Source organism: Platalea leucorodia, assembly GCF_965183815.1.
Source record: "Platalea leucorodia genome assembly, chromosome: 1".
Lineage (NCBI taxonomy): Eukaryota > Metazoa > Chordata > Aves > Pelecaniformes > Threskiornithidae > Platalea > Platalea leucorodia.
The window spans coordinates 22,379,020-22,395,064 of NC_138823.1; the positions used below are offsets into that span (position 1 = coordinate 22,379,020).

At 35.3% G+C, this 16,045-nt stretch overlaps 1 protein-coding gene across 29 annotated transcripts in view; it reads right to left on the reverse strand.

Annotated features, from left to right (window-relative positions):
* Positions 1-16,045, reverse strand: part of RIMS2 (regulating synaptic membrane exocytosis 2) — a gene marked incomplete at both ends in the record, with an annotated part of 502,005 nt that overhangs the window by 188,112 nt on the left and 297,848 nt on the right. For 22 of the 29 annotated variants that reach the window (XM_082312737.1, XM_082312730.1, XM_082312739.1 and 19 more), the window contains one exon: positions 2,312-2,380. In XM_082312737.1, the coding sequence (XP_082168863.1) occupies positions 2,312-2,380 (69 nt within the window). Of the gene's footprint in view, positions 1-2,311; positions 2,381-10,262; positions 10,290-16,045 lie in introns of all 29 variants that reach the window. The other 7 variants (XM_082312752.1, XM_082312755.1, XM_082312740.1 and 4 more) reach the window with 1 other exon arrangement.

A 16,045-nucleotide genomic window follows, 5' to 3' on the forward strand; every position in this document is an offset into this window, starting at 1 on the left:
CTAAAAAAGGAACTAAAAGTACATCAAAAACTCAGGTAAGGGAAGTAGACATTCACTGAACTGTAAAGACCATAATTTTACAAGTTGTCAAAAGAGGATTTTATGAAATCATAAAACTGTAAATCCAGATGTTTCACAAGAATCCCACTGATCTTCAAGCACCTGGTAAAACTTCTGCAAAACTCAGGACCTTTCTCCAGGACCATACAAAAATTTCAGTTTCAAAATGGCACCATACTGGGCACTTGACATATATCCCTCAAACCCCTTTTTTCGTCCCTTTATTCTTAAACTCCAAAGTTAGGTTGATACATTTCTAATTTAACTGACCAACAGGAATATGAAAGTCCTTCCCTTTGGGAGGACAGGCAATCTGAAAGCCTTAGTGACTACTAAGCACATACAGAAAGCTAACCAACCCAAGATCAAAAGTACAGTAAGTAGGAACAAGGTCTCTAGTTCCAGTACTTCACACCACTCTGGCTACATATCCTTCCTGTCTTCTGACTGTAGTAAAGCAAACAGGGGAGGGGGAATATAAAAATGCCCTAAGTTTTCCTAATTATCTTTCTAATTAAGGTAATAATCTGAAAACTGAGCCTATTACTGTTTGAAGACAAATAATTTAAAGAGGATAGAAAACTTAGTGGTCTTGCATCCACAGCATTCATTCAGTCTGTGGTAAAATTGCTGGAACCTTAGGGTAGAGCAAAAGCTTTGAGCAGAGGTTAACAAAAATCCGAATGTTTATGCAGAAAAGATAAAAAATATTCCTTTGGGATAGAATAAATTTTACTGTGGAATATTCACAAGGTTAGACTGTTCCAGCATGAACAAGGACAACTTGTGCTTAAAAATGTCTGCTTTCTAGACATTCAAGTAAGAGACCTACAATGAACCACAGCCAATAAACATGCTAACGATATGACTTGCCCATTTGTACTGCAGTCTGTATAATATTATGTTAGCTAAAAAAGGACTTCTTGATAAAATTTACATGGTGTTTAATAAAAAAAAAATCCATTATCCCATTTTCCCAGCAAGCACATGACCTATGGCAAGGGAATAGCAACATAGCAGGGTCAAAAATTAAGCAGAACCTAAGAGATAACCATGAAATATCTGGAAATACAGGGATGACTACGTAGACAACAGAGAAATGCATCTGAGCTCTGACTGGTAACAGTTTTTAAGACAGGACTGTGCAAAACTCTAGTAATTAGGTAGCTCACTAAATGTTTGGATTTGTCATTACTTTGCTGCACCCCATCCTGCAGTATCCAGGATTGCCTATTTTACCTCCTTTTTTTCCTCTATTCCCAGGCCCATCTGTATTCCTCTGACTCCTGTTTGCTATATACCTTTCTTTAGCCTGTCAGCAGCATGTATATAGCCAGCGTAAAAGCTGCACATATGCTGACAGGTGGCTGTGTGGCAGGAACAAGTTTTGACCAACCAGCTGATCACTGTCTTACAGTTGCTGCATAGATGAGGCAACATATACTGCTCCACCTTTGCTGAGTAAGGTACACAAATCACTGTATAGGTACACGTTAGCTAGACCTGACCCAAGGGAACCAGAAACTGTCTAACACAGACTACCCTGGGTGGGTTAAAAATCTCAGTAGAGCAGTAGGGTAAAGGAGTACACACTGAGCTGTGTAGCCTACTCTGTGCTGGTACCAGTAGCCATCAGTACTGGTTTAAAGGTGGCGTGGCTGCATCCTAAATATATTCTCTACTGTAGTCAGCAAAAGCATATGATTCTTTGATTTTATTGTTTTTGGCTAAGATTACGGTATTATCTTTTCTCTCAGAAGAGGAGAAGAAAGACTCTTTCACATGACAACTTTTATCTCAAATACTCCTTAAACTCCCAATTTCAATGCTTCTTAGTAAAACAGATTATCTGTTAAGATATCCCCATTCCTGCCTTAAATGTTCAAGTTTCAGACCTTTGGCAGTGTTATTATTCCACCATGAAGTTTTACAAGATATACCAAACCCAAATGGGTGTTAAAAAAATGAAATAAACACTTCTTCATATTTAATTAAAAAAACAATTTTGCACTATTTTTATCATTTTATAAAAGCAAAAATGAAATTCCCACATTGATTTTTTTCCCCTCTGTTGGTAATTTTTGTGGTTAAATATCCATTACCCATAATACTTATTTTGTGTCTGCTGGAAAAATACACACTTAGGTTGCACTTATTTTACACCAGAAAAACATTATAATATTCATAATAATAAATTATCAATAAGAAAGATTTCTACTGAACATAGAAGAGTAAATTTAGACAGTAATACCTGAAACAACACCAATTCCATCATCACAGTCATAATCAGAGACTTCACTGTCACTGATTCTTTTGGACCCTGCCAAAAAAAAAAAAAAAAAATCAGAAATATGTCATTTATCTTCCTGTAAGTTAAAACTATCTTCAGCCAATAACACATAAATAAATGTAAGGATTTCATACTAGACAATGAAGCATTAATATAAGCATATAAGGGAAATTATTAATGTTGTATTATTGCAAAAGTATTAGTGCACCAACTATCTTCAGCTAAACGTTTAATGTAATATACAATGAAATGCTGAAATACAGCTCCATAACATTGCTTTTATGAAATATTTTCATATACTTCATATTTATACATATTCATTCCATATAGAAACTGGCATCACACTGTTCATCTTCCAAGTTTTCATATACAAGGCACCATCCCTCCCCAAAGTCTTTGAGTGCCAGAAAAATTAATAATAGCAATAATTTTAAATGGATGTAATATTTTCTTTAGGGTATTAGCAAGCACTATCAGGAGAACAGGCAGCTTCACACATACAGTGTGTCCTGAAAAACAAAATCTTTGTGATACTTTAGAGGAAGCAAACTATTACATGCTCTATGGGAGTACACCTGTCAAAATAGCTCAAGCTTAGTTGGTAAAAGCAGATTCCACATCCACAACTAGAGCCAAAATGTAGGTCACATAAGACAAATACATATGTCAGTTTGTGTTTAGCTTGATTTTACTTCTGTCTTCTGTGGCATCTTTTAAACAGCATGTGATTGTTGACATCAGGCTTAAGCACTGGCATGTTAATGATAATTATTCATTTACTTGTTTTAAACGTGAATATCCCTGTTCTTCAGCAAGATGATGTGTCTGTTCTAATTCTCTGGCCACCTGAAAATAGGTAACTAGAAGGTACAAGCTTTAATCTAATTGTCATCAAACCTTCAATCATGTGCAATATTTTTTTGTTCCTACCACAGGATGATTTATTCTGAAAAATACACACGCAAAAATACCAGTAAAAACTGGCAGTAAACCTAAAGAAGTCCAAGACAAAGCAGGATTAATGTTCTACCTGGGTGACTGGCACAGAAGGACCCCTACACCCCTTTCCCAACCGAAAACTGGGAGAACAAATGCTAAGAGAATTTTTGACAAAAATAAAAGTTTTCAATTTAAAGGAATTTTAGAAATTATTTGAATCATAAGAACTGCTGTCTTTTGTCAGACTGTCTAACATCTGTCTACCCACCAGGGGATAGTGGAAGGTCCTTCTTTAGTGGAAAGAGTGTGCTTACAAGATCTGTATGGAAAAAGTTTTCTGCGTTGCACCGTTCTAGCAAGCAGGGATCCTGGCAGCTGAGACTTCTCCTAAGTCATCCTCTTTACCATAAGTCATTAATCAACTCATTCTCCACAAATTCATATAATTTCTTTTTGAGTCACAGTATTCTCTTGTCCTCTATAATATGCTATGTCAGTAAGTTCTGCAATTTAATTTTGCATTGTGTGAAATAGACTTCCCTCTGGTTTACTTCTATTACATTATTTCAGACAATGCCCTCCAAGCTTTTGTATTTTGAGAAAAATGAATCAGTAGTCTGTATTCTCCTGCAGTCGTCTCTTTTTTTGAGCTGAAATATCATAGTTTAATTCCTTCGCATATGCAAACCATTCCATATTTCTGATTGTTCCTGCTGTATTTGTTTGTATGTTTTCTAGTTCTTCTGTGCCTTTTATGACAAGTCAGAAGTGATTGCAGGAATCAAGATGCAGGTGTATGGATTTATAAACTAGACTGCAGACTATTTCTTTGGGGATAAAAATTGCTCTGTGAAAAACTATTCAACTAGAGAATGGTATAAGTGTGATACGTGGTAATACTTAGAAAACACAATCTAGCCTGCCATTACATTATGCAATTCCAGTAGAGCAATGTTAACTATTGTTATTTAGTCGCAATAAAGGTTGAGGGTTTCCTCACAATAGGAAATTAAAATTAGTACAAGGAAAGCCATGCTTTGGTTTCCTACACCCTCCAATTCTTACATGGTAGAATTATTAGTTCAATTTATTATACAAGTTTAGAAATAGCCATGCTACAACAGGGAGGGGGAAAGGTGTCTCTGAATTCAAGAAATAACAAGAAGTCAAGTCTTTCTCTAAAACAAGAAATAACAAGCAAGTGATCACAATTAGCACTCGAGAAAACCTGGAAGATGAGGGCAGGAGTGAAGGAAAATTTTTCAGCCTCCTAATGGACTTTCTGAGAATCAGGATTTCTAAAAGCTGTTGAGTCTGACAAGGACAATATACAATCTGATTATTTTCTTAATTATAGTATCACAGAGGCCCAATGAAAATCTCTCTTGCTTCCCAAAGAAAGAGCTGTGTCATCACCATTCCACTTGTGATGCTGTTCCTGTTGCCATTGTCAGCAGAGCCTTCTGCTAGTGCGGTGACATACACACCAGTGAGCAAGAAGGATTAGTCTCCATTCTCCTTAGCTACTAATTCAAAACCAGGTCATTAAATAAGGACAATATTTGTGACCAAACACTAAGCAAGAGAACTCTACTAGTCTGGCTGGGATTTAGTTGCGGTCTAAAAGGCAGAAGCCCCCAAAGGGAGTGCAGAACAGTGTGATTCTGGCCTCTGGCAACCCTGGTACTGATCTGGCTGCAGGACTGTGGCTACTGTGCAGAGGTGCCAATAACATCACCCAGGCTCTATCAGAGAGAGAGGATTGTGGAATGGGAAGATGAGCAACTGAACAGTTTGCTCATGCTCATCACAAGGATGCTTGGAAAAGTTTGTGTCATGAAAGACGTAAGAGGGCTGAATCAACTATGGTTTGAATGAATGTCATTTACTCATCATCTACTTCATCCTTATGAATGAATCTAATTAATTACAACTGAGGCTGCTTTTTATTTATGTTTATATTTACAGCTAAGTACATCTGCTTTAACATATTTTTAGAATATTATATTCTGTATTCTAGAAAAAAGATTTGGATCTTTGAAGATGAAAATAGCCAGCTGTTGTCACAGTGGGCTCTAGACTTCCCAGTTGCGTAGCTAAAATTATATGTTGTAGTAGTCACAGGATACATCTGGCAGAAAGGAGAGACTAAGAAGCTTCAACAGATCACAGGTATAAAACACAGGCGTCTCTCTTTCTTTGTCCTCTCAAACCACATCCAGCTTTCCCAGAATCTCCTAATACCTCAACTCCAAATCACCTTCCAGGATCTAGAGACCCTTTTCTCTTTTTATATACAGACCTCTGTCTTCACTCCCCACCTGGTGTACTGCATCCAGCTCTGGAGCCCTCAGCACAGGAAAGACATGGACCTGTTGGAGTGGGTCCAGAGGAAGGCCATAAAAATGATCAGAGGGATGGAACACCTCTGCTATGGGGAAAGGCTGAGAGAGCTGGGGTTGTTCAGCCTGGAGAAGAGAAGGCTGCAGGGGGACCTTATTGTGGCCTTTCAGTACTTAAAGGGGGCTTATAAGAAAGATGGGGACAGACTTTTTAGCAGGGCCTGATGCAATAAGACAAGGGGTAATGGTTTTAAAGTAAAAGAGGGTAGATTCAGACTAGACATAAGGAAGAAAGTTTTTACAATGAGGGTAGTAAAAGACTGGAACAAGTTGCCCAGAGAGGTGGTAGGTGCCCCATCCCTGGAAACATTCAAGGTGAGGTCGGATGGGGCTCTGAGCACCCTGATCTAGTTGTAGATGTCCCTGCTCATTGCAGGGTTGTTGGACTAGATGACCTTTAAAAGTCCCTTCCAACCCAAACTGTTTTACGATTCTATGATTCACTCCCATCCAAGCTGCAGAGAAGAACCAGGACATGGGGAAACTGAACGGGCCAGGATTAAGACCTGCTTAAGGATGGGAGTAGAGAAAGAGTAGTCAAGGGAAGAATCAGGTTTCAAGGCTTTCTCCAATTGCCTTTGCTACTGCAAAGAGGAGAGTCTCTTGTAGTAGCTGACATCCCTTAAATGCGAAAACTTTTTCTGTAAGACGAGATATGAAGCTCATTCAGATCAGATGATCTATTCTGCCTCCTCAAGCAAAGGCTACCTTAAGCCAACTCTAACTACTAACAGAATTAGACCAACTGAAAAATAATCAATCATGTTTAAGTAATATTTCACATTTACTTATCAATGTAAATTTAAATGCTGATTAAGAAGTCAGAAGAAATTTAAACCAGAATTAGTTACTTGGTTTTATCTCTGGAAATCAATGCTTTCAGGAAGGAAGAAGGAAGGAAAACATGTCAATTAAATATGTAATGTCAAGAAGTACTGCCTGGAACATGTAACTGCTGCAAAGGAATCAGATTATATTTATTTAAAATGTATTCCATTAACTTCAGAAATGGAACAGACTAGAAAGTGCACAGGTCAAAATCCTTTATTGAACTGAGTATTCAAAATACCAGTACAATTGCTGGCAGTTTAGTTTAATATTTCTTATAATTTTTGCAAGAGTAATTTCATCTACTATATATTAATTTTAGATGATAATTTTCTTTTTAATCTATTGACAATGTAAATTTGAAGATATAGGCTTCAGTCCCACCTTAGCCAAATCTTTTCAAAATACCACTTCATTATCTAAGTAATTTGAACCACTGACCATAAAATAGAGAAAGAATAATTCATAGTTTATCTGGGAAATATGACATTGAAGCCTCTCACAAATTATTCTAAAGGAATATTGCTAATGAAACTGTTACTTAGTATTTTAATGAATATCTTAAAACGTTAGACAAATATGTTATAAAATATGGTACTTATTTCAAGAGCAAGAAGATTAAATCCATTCTAACATAAATTCAAAATTCAGTAAAAAGTTTAAGCATGTAACACCCGGGACACTGGGTGCATCAAATAAATGCATTGGTACGAATGGTTTGCATATAATTAACTTTTTCTTTGATGGATTTTAAACATAAGGAATGGTATTAATTAAGTCTCACTGCCATTGCACTGGAATATAGCTTATTAATGAAACATTCTTAGGGATACTATTACCATTTTGTCTGATAACTGAGTGGTAACAGATGGTAAATATTGACTTTTGAATGCCTTCCACCAGGATTAACAGTTATTACAGTTGCAGACTGAAGGCAAAATAGATCCCATGCTGTATAATTAGCTAGTGTAAGCCACATAAAAATGCCTTAATTCAGCATAACTCCAACCACAGTGAAATCAAAAGATATATTCACTTAGCAGGTTTTGGTTTAATAGCCTTAAACTATCAATAAAACTGTTTTCTAGGGACAGCTTACCTTGGGGATAGTGGAGAACCTCCCCATCAGAACTTGATAACCCTCAGCATCCTCCTTCCCTCCTGCACCTACCTACTCCTTCCCTACCGCTGTTGCACAATCTACCACCCCACCCAGCACGACAACTCTGCAAGCGCATGTACACACTAGAACTGGAAGTTTACAGCACTTGCACTGTCACTTTCTTTGCTGGGTAGGGGAAAAAAAACACTGCCTAAAAACCACGAGACCCATTATTTTCACTTCCCATTTAAAAAGTACTTTCTATTTACATTTTTACTATTTTACTACTTTTCCTATTTACATTTTTACTTTCTATTATGCAGAAAAATAATTTAAGATACAGTAGTTTCTTCCATTCTCAGTTTTCTTCTATTTTTCATCTCCATGGCTAGCAATAATGTGAAGAAAAAAGTGAGGTGTTTTATTCCATTTTATGAATCAAATACTTATTTTTTTTGTTAACTGTTCATGAGCTGCAGTATTGGTGGCCGTGGAAAGCTTTAACAACTTCTGAATAAAAATAATGTGGAAATCACTGAAGAAATTTTTAGAGAATCTTCTTTGGATGTCCCATGCCTGTCAGTGTTTAAGAGGCACTTGGACAATGCCCTTAATAACATACTTTAACTTTTGGTCAGCTCTGAAGTGGTCACGCAGTTGGACTAAATGATTGTTCTATGTCCCTTCCAACTGAACTATTCTATTCTATTCTATTCTATTCTATTCTATTCTATTCTACTCCAACAGAATCACATTTCTCTCCATAACAACTTTCTAAATAACTGGAACTCTTCCAAATGAATGAAACAATATGCAATCATAAATTTTTTTTTTTGCAAGGCAACCTAAATCTGTGGAGAGTTCTGAAAGATCTTCTGATTTCTACATGACAACTGAAGTTGGCACAGAACTGTGCTCCACTCTATTATTAATACACAGGGGAAACAATGCAAGATATAATACTTTCTGTGCTTCATATATTGCCCATTGATATTTCTGATATAGGCCTCAAGAGAAGACCAACACATGAAGTTCAAAATTCCACTAAAGCCTATATGACCAACGAATATAGTTATCAGAACGGACTAGGACAAGGGATAGAATGAGAAAATTAAGGTGAGTCAGCTTAAATACAAAAGGAAGGACCAGATTTATGGATCAGGAATTCTCTGTTTTCTTTGTGGGAAAAAAAAAAGGAAAAAGAAAACAGACCGAGCTCCTGAGCTGGGGATCCTGCCCCTTACAATGCAGGCAGCTTTCACAAGGTTTTGCGGACTCCTTGGGGGAACAAAGGGTAGTGAAGCATGCCTATGAGCTGCTTCCCTGAAGCTCACAGAAGCCTTCACAACCTCTTAAAGTAATTTAGCGTTGCCTGTAATTGTTCTCTGTTCAAAGCTGACATCAAAGCAACCCTAAAATCAGTCTCTCAACAACTGTCTTAAGAATTTGCTCTCTCATATTGACCCAGTCTGTGCCTGAGGGTTCTTAGTGTGAGCTAATTTCTCATGCAGTCCCACTGTCTCCACGTCAATCTGTCACTTTATCCTCCTGTACATAACAGTGTTTTTTTAAAGTTTTTGACCAATTTAGTCTACATTAACAGAGGGGTATAAATACCAAATTTAATTAAGTTCCTACAGATCTTTGAAAATGGTTGCTGAATAGAAGCGAGAGACACAAATCAGAACCCCTTAATGAAAAAGAAACATTATCAAGCTAAAATCTGTGGCTAATCCACACACGCACAAGCCTACAGCCACCATAGCAAACATGGTCTCTTCCCATGTGAAGATACCGTAAAACATGAGAAGAATATGGGATTATTTCAGGAGAGAATGGAATAGAAGAAACATGGGAGACTAAAGGTAGATGTAATGGAAACTGGGTTTTATTAGTAGTACTCTCAAGAAACATCCTGCGGTTTTTGTTTCTCTCTACCATGGTATTGGATCTATTTTCTTAACAATGTGTGTTTCCTTTTTTTAAACATAACTAAAAGATAATTAGATGAACCAATTCTCAAAGAGATTCCCATAATTAAAACTGCAGGAACTGCAAAAAGTCCCACATGAAATGCACTACAAAATTTAAGCTTGCAAAAACTGTATATTATGAATTTATTTATATTTAATGAAGGCAAACTTCTCAGATACAGCAACTGGATTTGTAACGGGGGATTTAAATCAATATGTGACTGTAAAAATATGTATCAGTATAAATACTGATTTTGCCAGTACTTCACTTACTTACCCCATGTCTGTATTCTAAAAATACTTAGACTAGTTCTCAAACAGCTGTAATACAACAGTGTTCCTTTTAATATAGCTTAATCAAAATAGCATTTTCCTAGTAGGTTTAGTAAAGCTCACTACAGTTTACCTACCAAAGCTCTACCTAAAATAAAGGCAGGCAAAGCAAGTATAGTGTTGCAATACTGCTCCAATATCAATACTGAGATGTTCAGAATAGAGAAAGAAAGCCAACAAAAGACCTATGACCGAAAAGCAGACAAGAAAAGCCAAGGAGCATTTAAGCAATTTAGCATCTGCACAATAGGTAGCAAAGCACACCAATAAAATATCGAATTAAATTTTGCATGTATATGGAAGCAATAAGCATTTCTGGCATGCTGAAAATTTACCTGAATTATATGAATATAAGCCTTTATCTGGAAAACAAATATTGACATGAAGTAGTGTCAGGGAAAAATACATGAATCAATACATGTAACAGGGATGGTTAGAACCTTAAACTTCATTATAATTGCTTCTGGAGACTCAAGAATTTGATATTGCAGGCCACATTGATTCAAAACAACAAAACTCAAGCAGCTAGGAGAAATTAAACCACAAAAATGCCAATTACTTTTGGAGCAACATTTATACTCAGTAGTCACAGAGGACTAGTAGAGCTATTACAGTCATTTCCGATTCTGAAATACAACTGCACACTTACTATAAGCAAGCCTTTAACTTTTTAAGGGCAAAATGTATATTCAAGTAGGCATACAATATGAGCTGCTACCCTTAAAGTTACTGCACACTGCTGTCGGCACCTCAGCAGAAAGTTATTAGCAGAAGTTTCCCGAGATGTAGCTACTTTAAATTTAGCAGACTCAGAAGTGATGTTCCACTCAATCTTCTCTCTCCAGCTAGGTCTTGATTTGGTAAATATGTACATACATGAATACCTTATCTACATATCATTGTAACCACTGATTTTAAGAGTCCTGGCATGAGCACAATGATTTAATACTTATTTAATCTAATTTATTGTTTGCATTCCTTAAGTCTGGCTGGTTTATGTATTTTGGCTTTCCATACAACCATATCAGTTTTTCTAAACTTGACAATATAATAGAATGCAACATCTGGACAATTATGGAAACGTGAAATGTTACTTTGCATTTTCAGATTTTGTAAATGTGACTTCCATAATGCAATATGAAGAAGCCAGGAAGTCAGGGTAACATGAATAGTGTCTTGCCATTAGCAAGACATTATGAATGTTTTCATTCCTTACAGTTGAACAGCTCACAGGCATCACCTTTAATATTTAAGGTGACTGTCCATGAGTAAATGATGCACCTCAGATGACAAGATATGACAGTATTAGAGGAAAAATGAAAATTTTAGTTTCTTGCCAACTAGTGCTGTTAAATATTCACTTGATGACTAGGTTCCTTCTGGCAAGTCACAGTTTTTCTGACATCCAGGTACTAACTATTTTAATATGTAGACCATATCACTAAATCATCTGCTGCTTACAATTTCTAACTCTCTACATTTTCAAATTGGGTTGCTTGATAAATATAATTAATTTTCATGGCCCAGCTGCAGAGTTCCATTAGGCTATATAATTTCAAAGCAAATAATAGGAGTCTTTTTCAGCATCGTTTACAAACTTTTAGATGTGAGCTTTAGTGCATAACTTCTCTAATATCTGTTCTCCTTGGTACTAAACTCTTCCAGTTATGAATTTCATGAAAAACTGACTCCAGCAACATCAGAATGTCACCAAAGGTTCAAAAGTACCATCCAAAAGAAATTAAAAAAAAAAAATCAATTAACACAGTCTAGAAATTATTTATATAATTAAAAATGATGGACTTTCTGAATTTAACTCCTGGAAAGATCTGTAAAAGGGTAGAGCTTCTTGAAGAGCACAAGAATATGAAAATATTGAGATTATAATGGGGGTGAGGACTAAAGAAGCCATGTTTGTTTCTGTATGGTTACAACACAGAAAGAAGAAAGTCAGAAGATTATTAAATCCATCAGCAAAACTTCATCAGAACCATCACACTGTTATATGATAGTTTATTATGCTTCAGCAATTAAAAAAAAATGCACACTACCATTAGCCAGAAAAAGAAGATATTGTATGGACCTACATCTTTTAGAATCTTTTTAAAGGTCACCTGGCTTGCTATTTATCAACTGCCTAGCAAGGTTACTTTACTCTGTCCACTGAGTTATTTCAACAAAGAACATTGCTTTTCTGTCATCTTTACATGACAGAAGAGTAGTTTAATAAAATTATTCTATTAAGTAACCAGAGCAACAGCATTATAAATAATCACATTCCCTTAAACTGCTTCGAAACAGGATTTTAAGTATTTTTTGTAGTTTAATTACAAGTTAATAAAGTTTATTTTAAAATTTTCAAACAGCACAAAATTAATATCTTAAGTAAGTTTATTTTATTAGTAAAAATAAAAATAGTTTGATAGTTTAAGGCCTTTTCAGACACCCCTGTATCATGTTAAATACCTTTTAATTAAAGTATTTAATAAACCATAGATGTACGATAAATATAATAAATAAATCATAGGTGTATAATAAATACATACTGGTATATATATCCATATTCTATGAACAAAACATCAATGCATGCAAACAAAGATAACATGCCCAAGGCCTGTGCTCAATAAAAGAAAGAGAAAAATTAAGGAAGAAGCATGAAAGAGAAAAATAAGTGTTATTCTTGCTCTCTAAGGTAAAGTTCTTATAATATATTCATCATTCATAGTCTGTGCCACTGACCATAAAATGCTCCATATTATAATTTGAAAAAAAGTCACTGATGCATGTTTCCATTAAATACAACTCGCTTACATACTAGTGAACAACATTATTATAATTCCCTCAAGTAACATCCAGTGACATTGATTTAAAATTATCGTACTGACTTACCACATTCATTACAAACTAAAAGGAAATTGCTGAGACAGCAAGATCCTCATTCTGCAGTAAAATGAGACTCTACAGAGTTCCAAAGAAGTCAGTAGTGGTCTCTGGGAGACTGAGGTTTGAAATGCAGGGGCTCAGATTTCACAGGGTAAAGTTTCAGATTTATTGTAATTAATTATTATTAAGCATTAATGATTTTGATACTACCAAGTCTATCTCTTAATGTTCTACAATATAGACTTGAAACTTATAACATTTAAATAATGGAAGAGAGGGTTTGAATTAACAGTTATAACATTCAACTTATCTTTGATTTGGTGGTACAGCCACAGAATTTTCAAAAAAAACTCTCAGCACCCAGCAATGACAAGTCCATCTAAAAACGATTTTCAAAAACTAATAAGCAATGAAGTCCTGTACTTGTGAATTCAGTCTATAAATTTGGGTTTTCTAGTCAGATGTAATAATTTTTAGCACGTTAAAGTCTCAGCATTGCCCGAGAAAATACAGTCCGACTCAGGAAAATGTACAAAGCTGGAAAAAGAAGATGACAAAAAATTTTCATGTGATTCAAAACACTTTGTTTATGTATTATAGAATTTTTTATGAATGAATAAATACAATTCAGAAAAGGAATGTATACTCAGTTTTTGTCCCCACACTTTAAGTACTCATTACTATAATTTCTCTCCCTCCAGATCTTTTTTATATGGTTTAAGAATCATGAAACTCAGTTAATGGCGTCATCGATGACTTTCATTCTAAAGGTAACGAAAGTCAAATTCCCTTTAAAGAAAGCTACTTCACAGTCTATTTATTTAAAATTGTTTTGATCCTGACCGATTTTTCTGGGGTTCAGTTCTTGAAAAAATACACTGTTTTGGACCTCTATATGTTGATTTCCAAACACTGTCATTTTAAAATCTCTTAGACCTTGTTTTTGGCAGAGTTTATCTCACATAGATTTACCACTTTTCCCTTACTGAGGATGCTCAAAATATAAAACTTCACTTTTCTTATTTAAATCATATTAAATCATTTAAATCATATTAAATATCATATTAAATAAATTCTCATGGCAATTTAAAGCTCTCCTTCCACTGCTGTGTATACCTATGCTGTAACTAGAGACCTGAAAATGTCTGGTTTTACTGTTATTTTCACTTTTCTTCCCTTGTATTGGCATTTAGCTGTTATCTACACTATGCATGCACTCTCCATAGTCTGCAGATCAATAATTCAGACAGCTTGGTTTTAAAGCTGCAAAATCTGACTTAGAAACCTAGTGTCAGTTACTTTTTAATCCTAAGTAATTGGGAAATCCTTAAAATACTTGAAGTGAAACAAAACCTGCTTCTAAAACAAATTCAGAGTCAATATAGAACTAAAACCAATTGTTGTTCTTCAAAATACACAACAACCCGATATTCTTTATCAACTAAACAGTACCAGCTCACACTGCACAAATGCACATGTTACATGGACATAACTGTAAAAGACTGAATAAGAATGTCTCAGATCAAATTTGATGTCTTTTATCTCTGTATTCTGGGCTACATGGAGAAAAAGTAATTTTTGATTTGCAGTCCCATGGTATAAGCCCTGCTTGATTTCTGTATTAGCTCTCAGTGAATAGTAATACTAACAATAACTTCCATCCCATTGATGCTAAGAGCTATGAACACAACATTCAAACCATGTTCAATTTTCAGTGTAATCTGTAGTAAGCCTCTTACCTAATGTGAGATGGAACAGTAATACTGTGGCCTAACCAACAACAGGAATTCCCAAATCTTTTTTAAAATAATCTTTAATTTTCTGTTTACAGTCTCTTTTCAGAGGCAATATAGAAAGAACTTCGGTTTGTCTGTAATTCTAGTTAACGCTGTCTGGAATTCTTAATGTATGGCTGATTTTATGTCAAATGTTAGTGAAAATGAAGCCATTTTAAAAATTAATTTCAACAGTTCAGCATGATAAGTAAAATAGACCTACTCATTACCTCATATTTCACATAAGAAAAAGCTTAAAATACACTCATTAGATGATAAAAACCAGTCAGTTTATGAAAATCTGAAATATAATTAGCTGAAAGACCTAGTAAGTCATAATCCTATGTTCTATATTAGTTCCAGTTTCTAAGTAGATGTCTTTCAAAAAATACTAAGGAAAAAGCATGGTAATGATCCTTCATCACTAGGAAGTTAATGGATTGGATGGATCAGAGGACTGGGCAAGAGAAGGTGGACAGCTGGCTTAGATCAGTCTGTACCACAACATAAGGCCCACCCAAAGATATTGAGAGATAAATATATGTAGAAACTAAGCTACTGTCTCTGAAACCTGGTTTCTAAAAAAAAAGGCATATGGGGCTCTGTGGGAAACTTGTAATTTGCTGGTGGCTATCGGTAAATATAGGAGTTCAGCCTTCAGGGCTGACAGTCTGCTCTTCATTCGGGATACTACAATTCAGTAATATTAAAAAGTGTAGTAAAATTAAAAAGTAGTATTAAAAGAAGTAAGTGGTAAGTGTAGGTGGTTCTTTTAAACTACCTTCGGAGAATACCATTTAAGTATTGTCTTCAAATATGTGTATTTATAGCAACTTGGCAATCATGAAGATAAAGCTTAGATGTGTAGATGAGTATTTATACAAAGAACGAACAACCTTGTAATTCAAAATATCTCTCTTGTTATTTCTCACACTAACAATTTTGGGGGGCATGCAATAAAGTACTTCATATTGTGCTGACGAATTCTATACATAGAGGCATCACAGAAATGAACAAAAGGTGGGAGGACTGAACTGCTCAGATTTTGCAGCCCCAGAAATTGAAATCAGCCTACTGTGTAACAGCACAGTAAGTGTTCTAAGATGTGCTTTGAAAAAGATAGACAAACTTGCTAGACATGCCATGTCTTCATTCTGGAGATTTTTTTCACGTTGTCATAATGTGCCACTGGATAACATCTTCTGTTTCATCATATACAAGAGTTGCTATTGAAGGGTACAAAAAGAGCTTCAGACACAAGAAACTAAGATATTAAGTTTAACTTAATATTCTTTTGAAAGCTCAAAAAAAAAGTAAAAAAACAGACTTCTATATGTTATTAATGTATTATAAATATTTTACTTAGTGAGGGCAAACCATCATAAGATGCGCTTTCTGCCCTTCACCAGTCCTCTGATGATGATGTTTAGGTTGGGAAGGGCTTTTTGGAGGTCATCTGG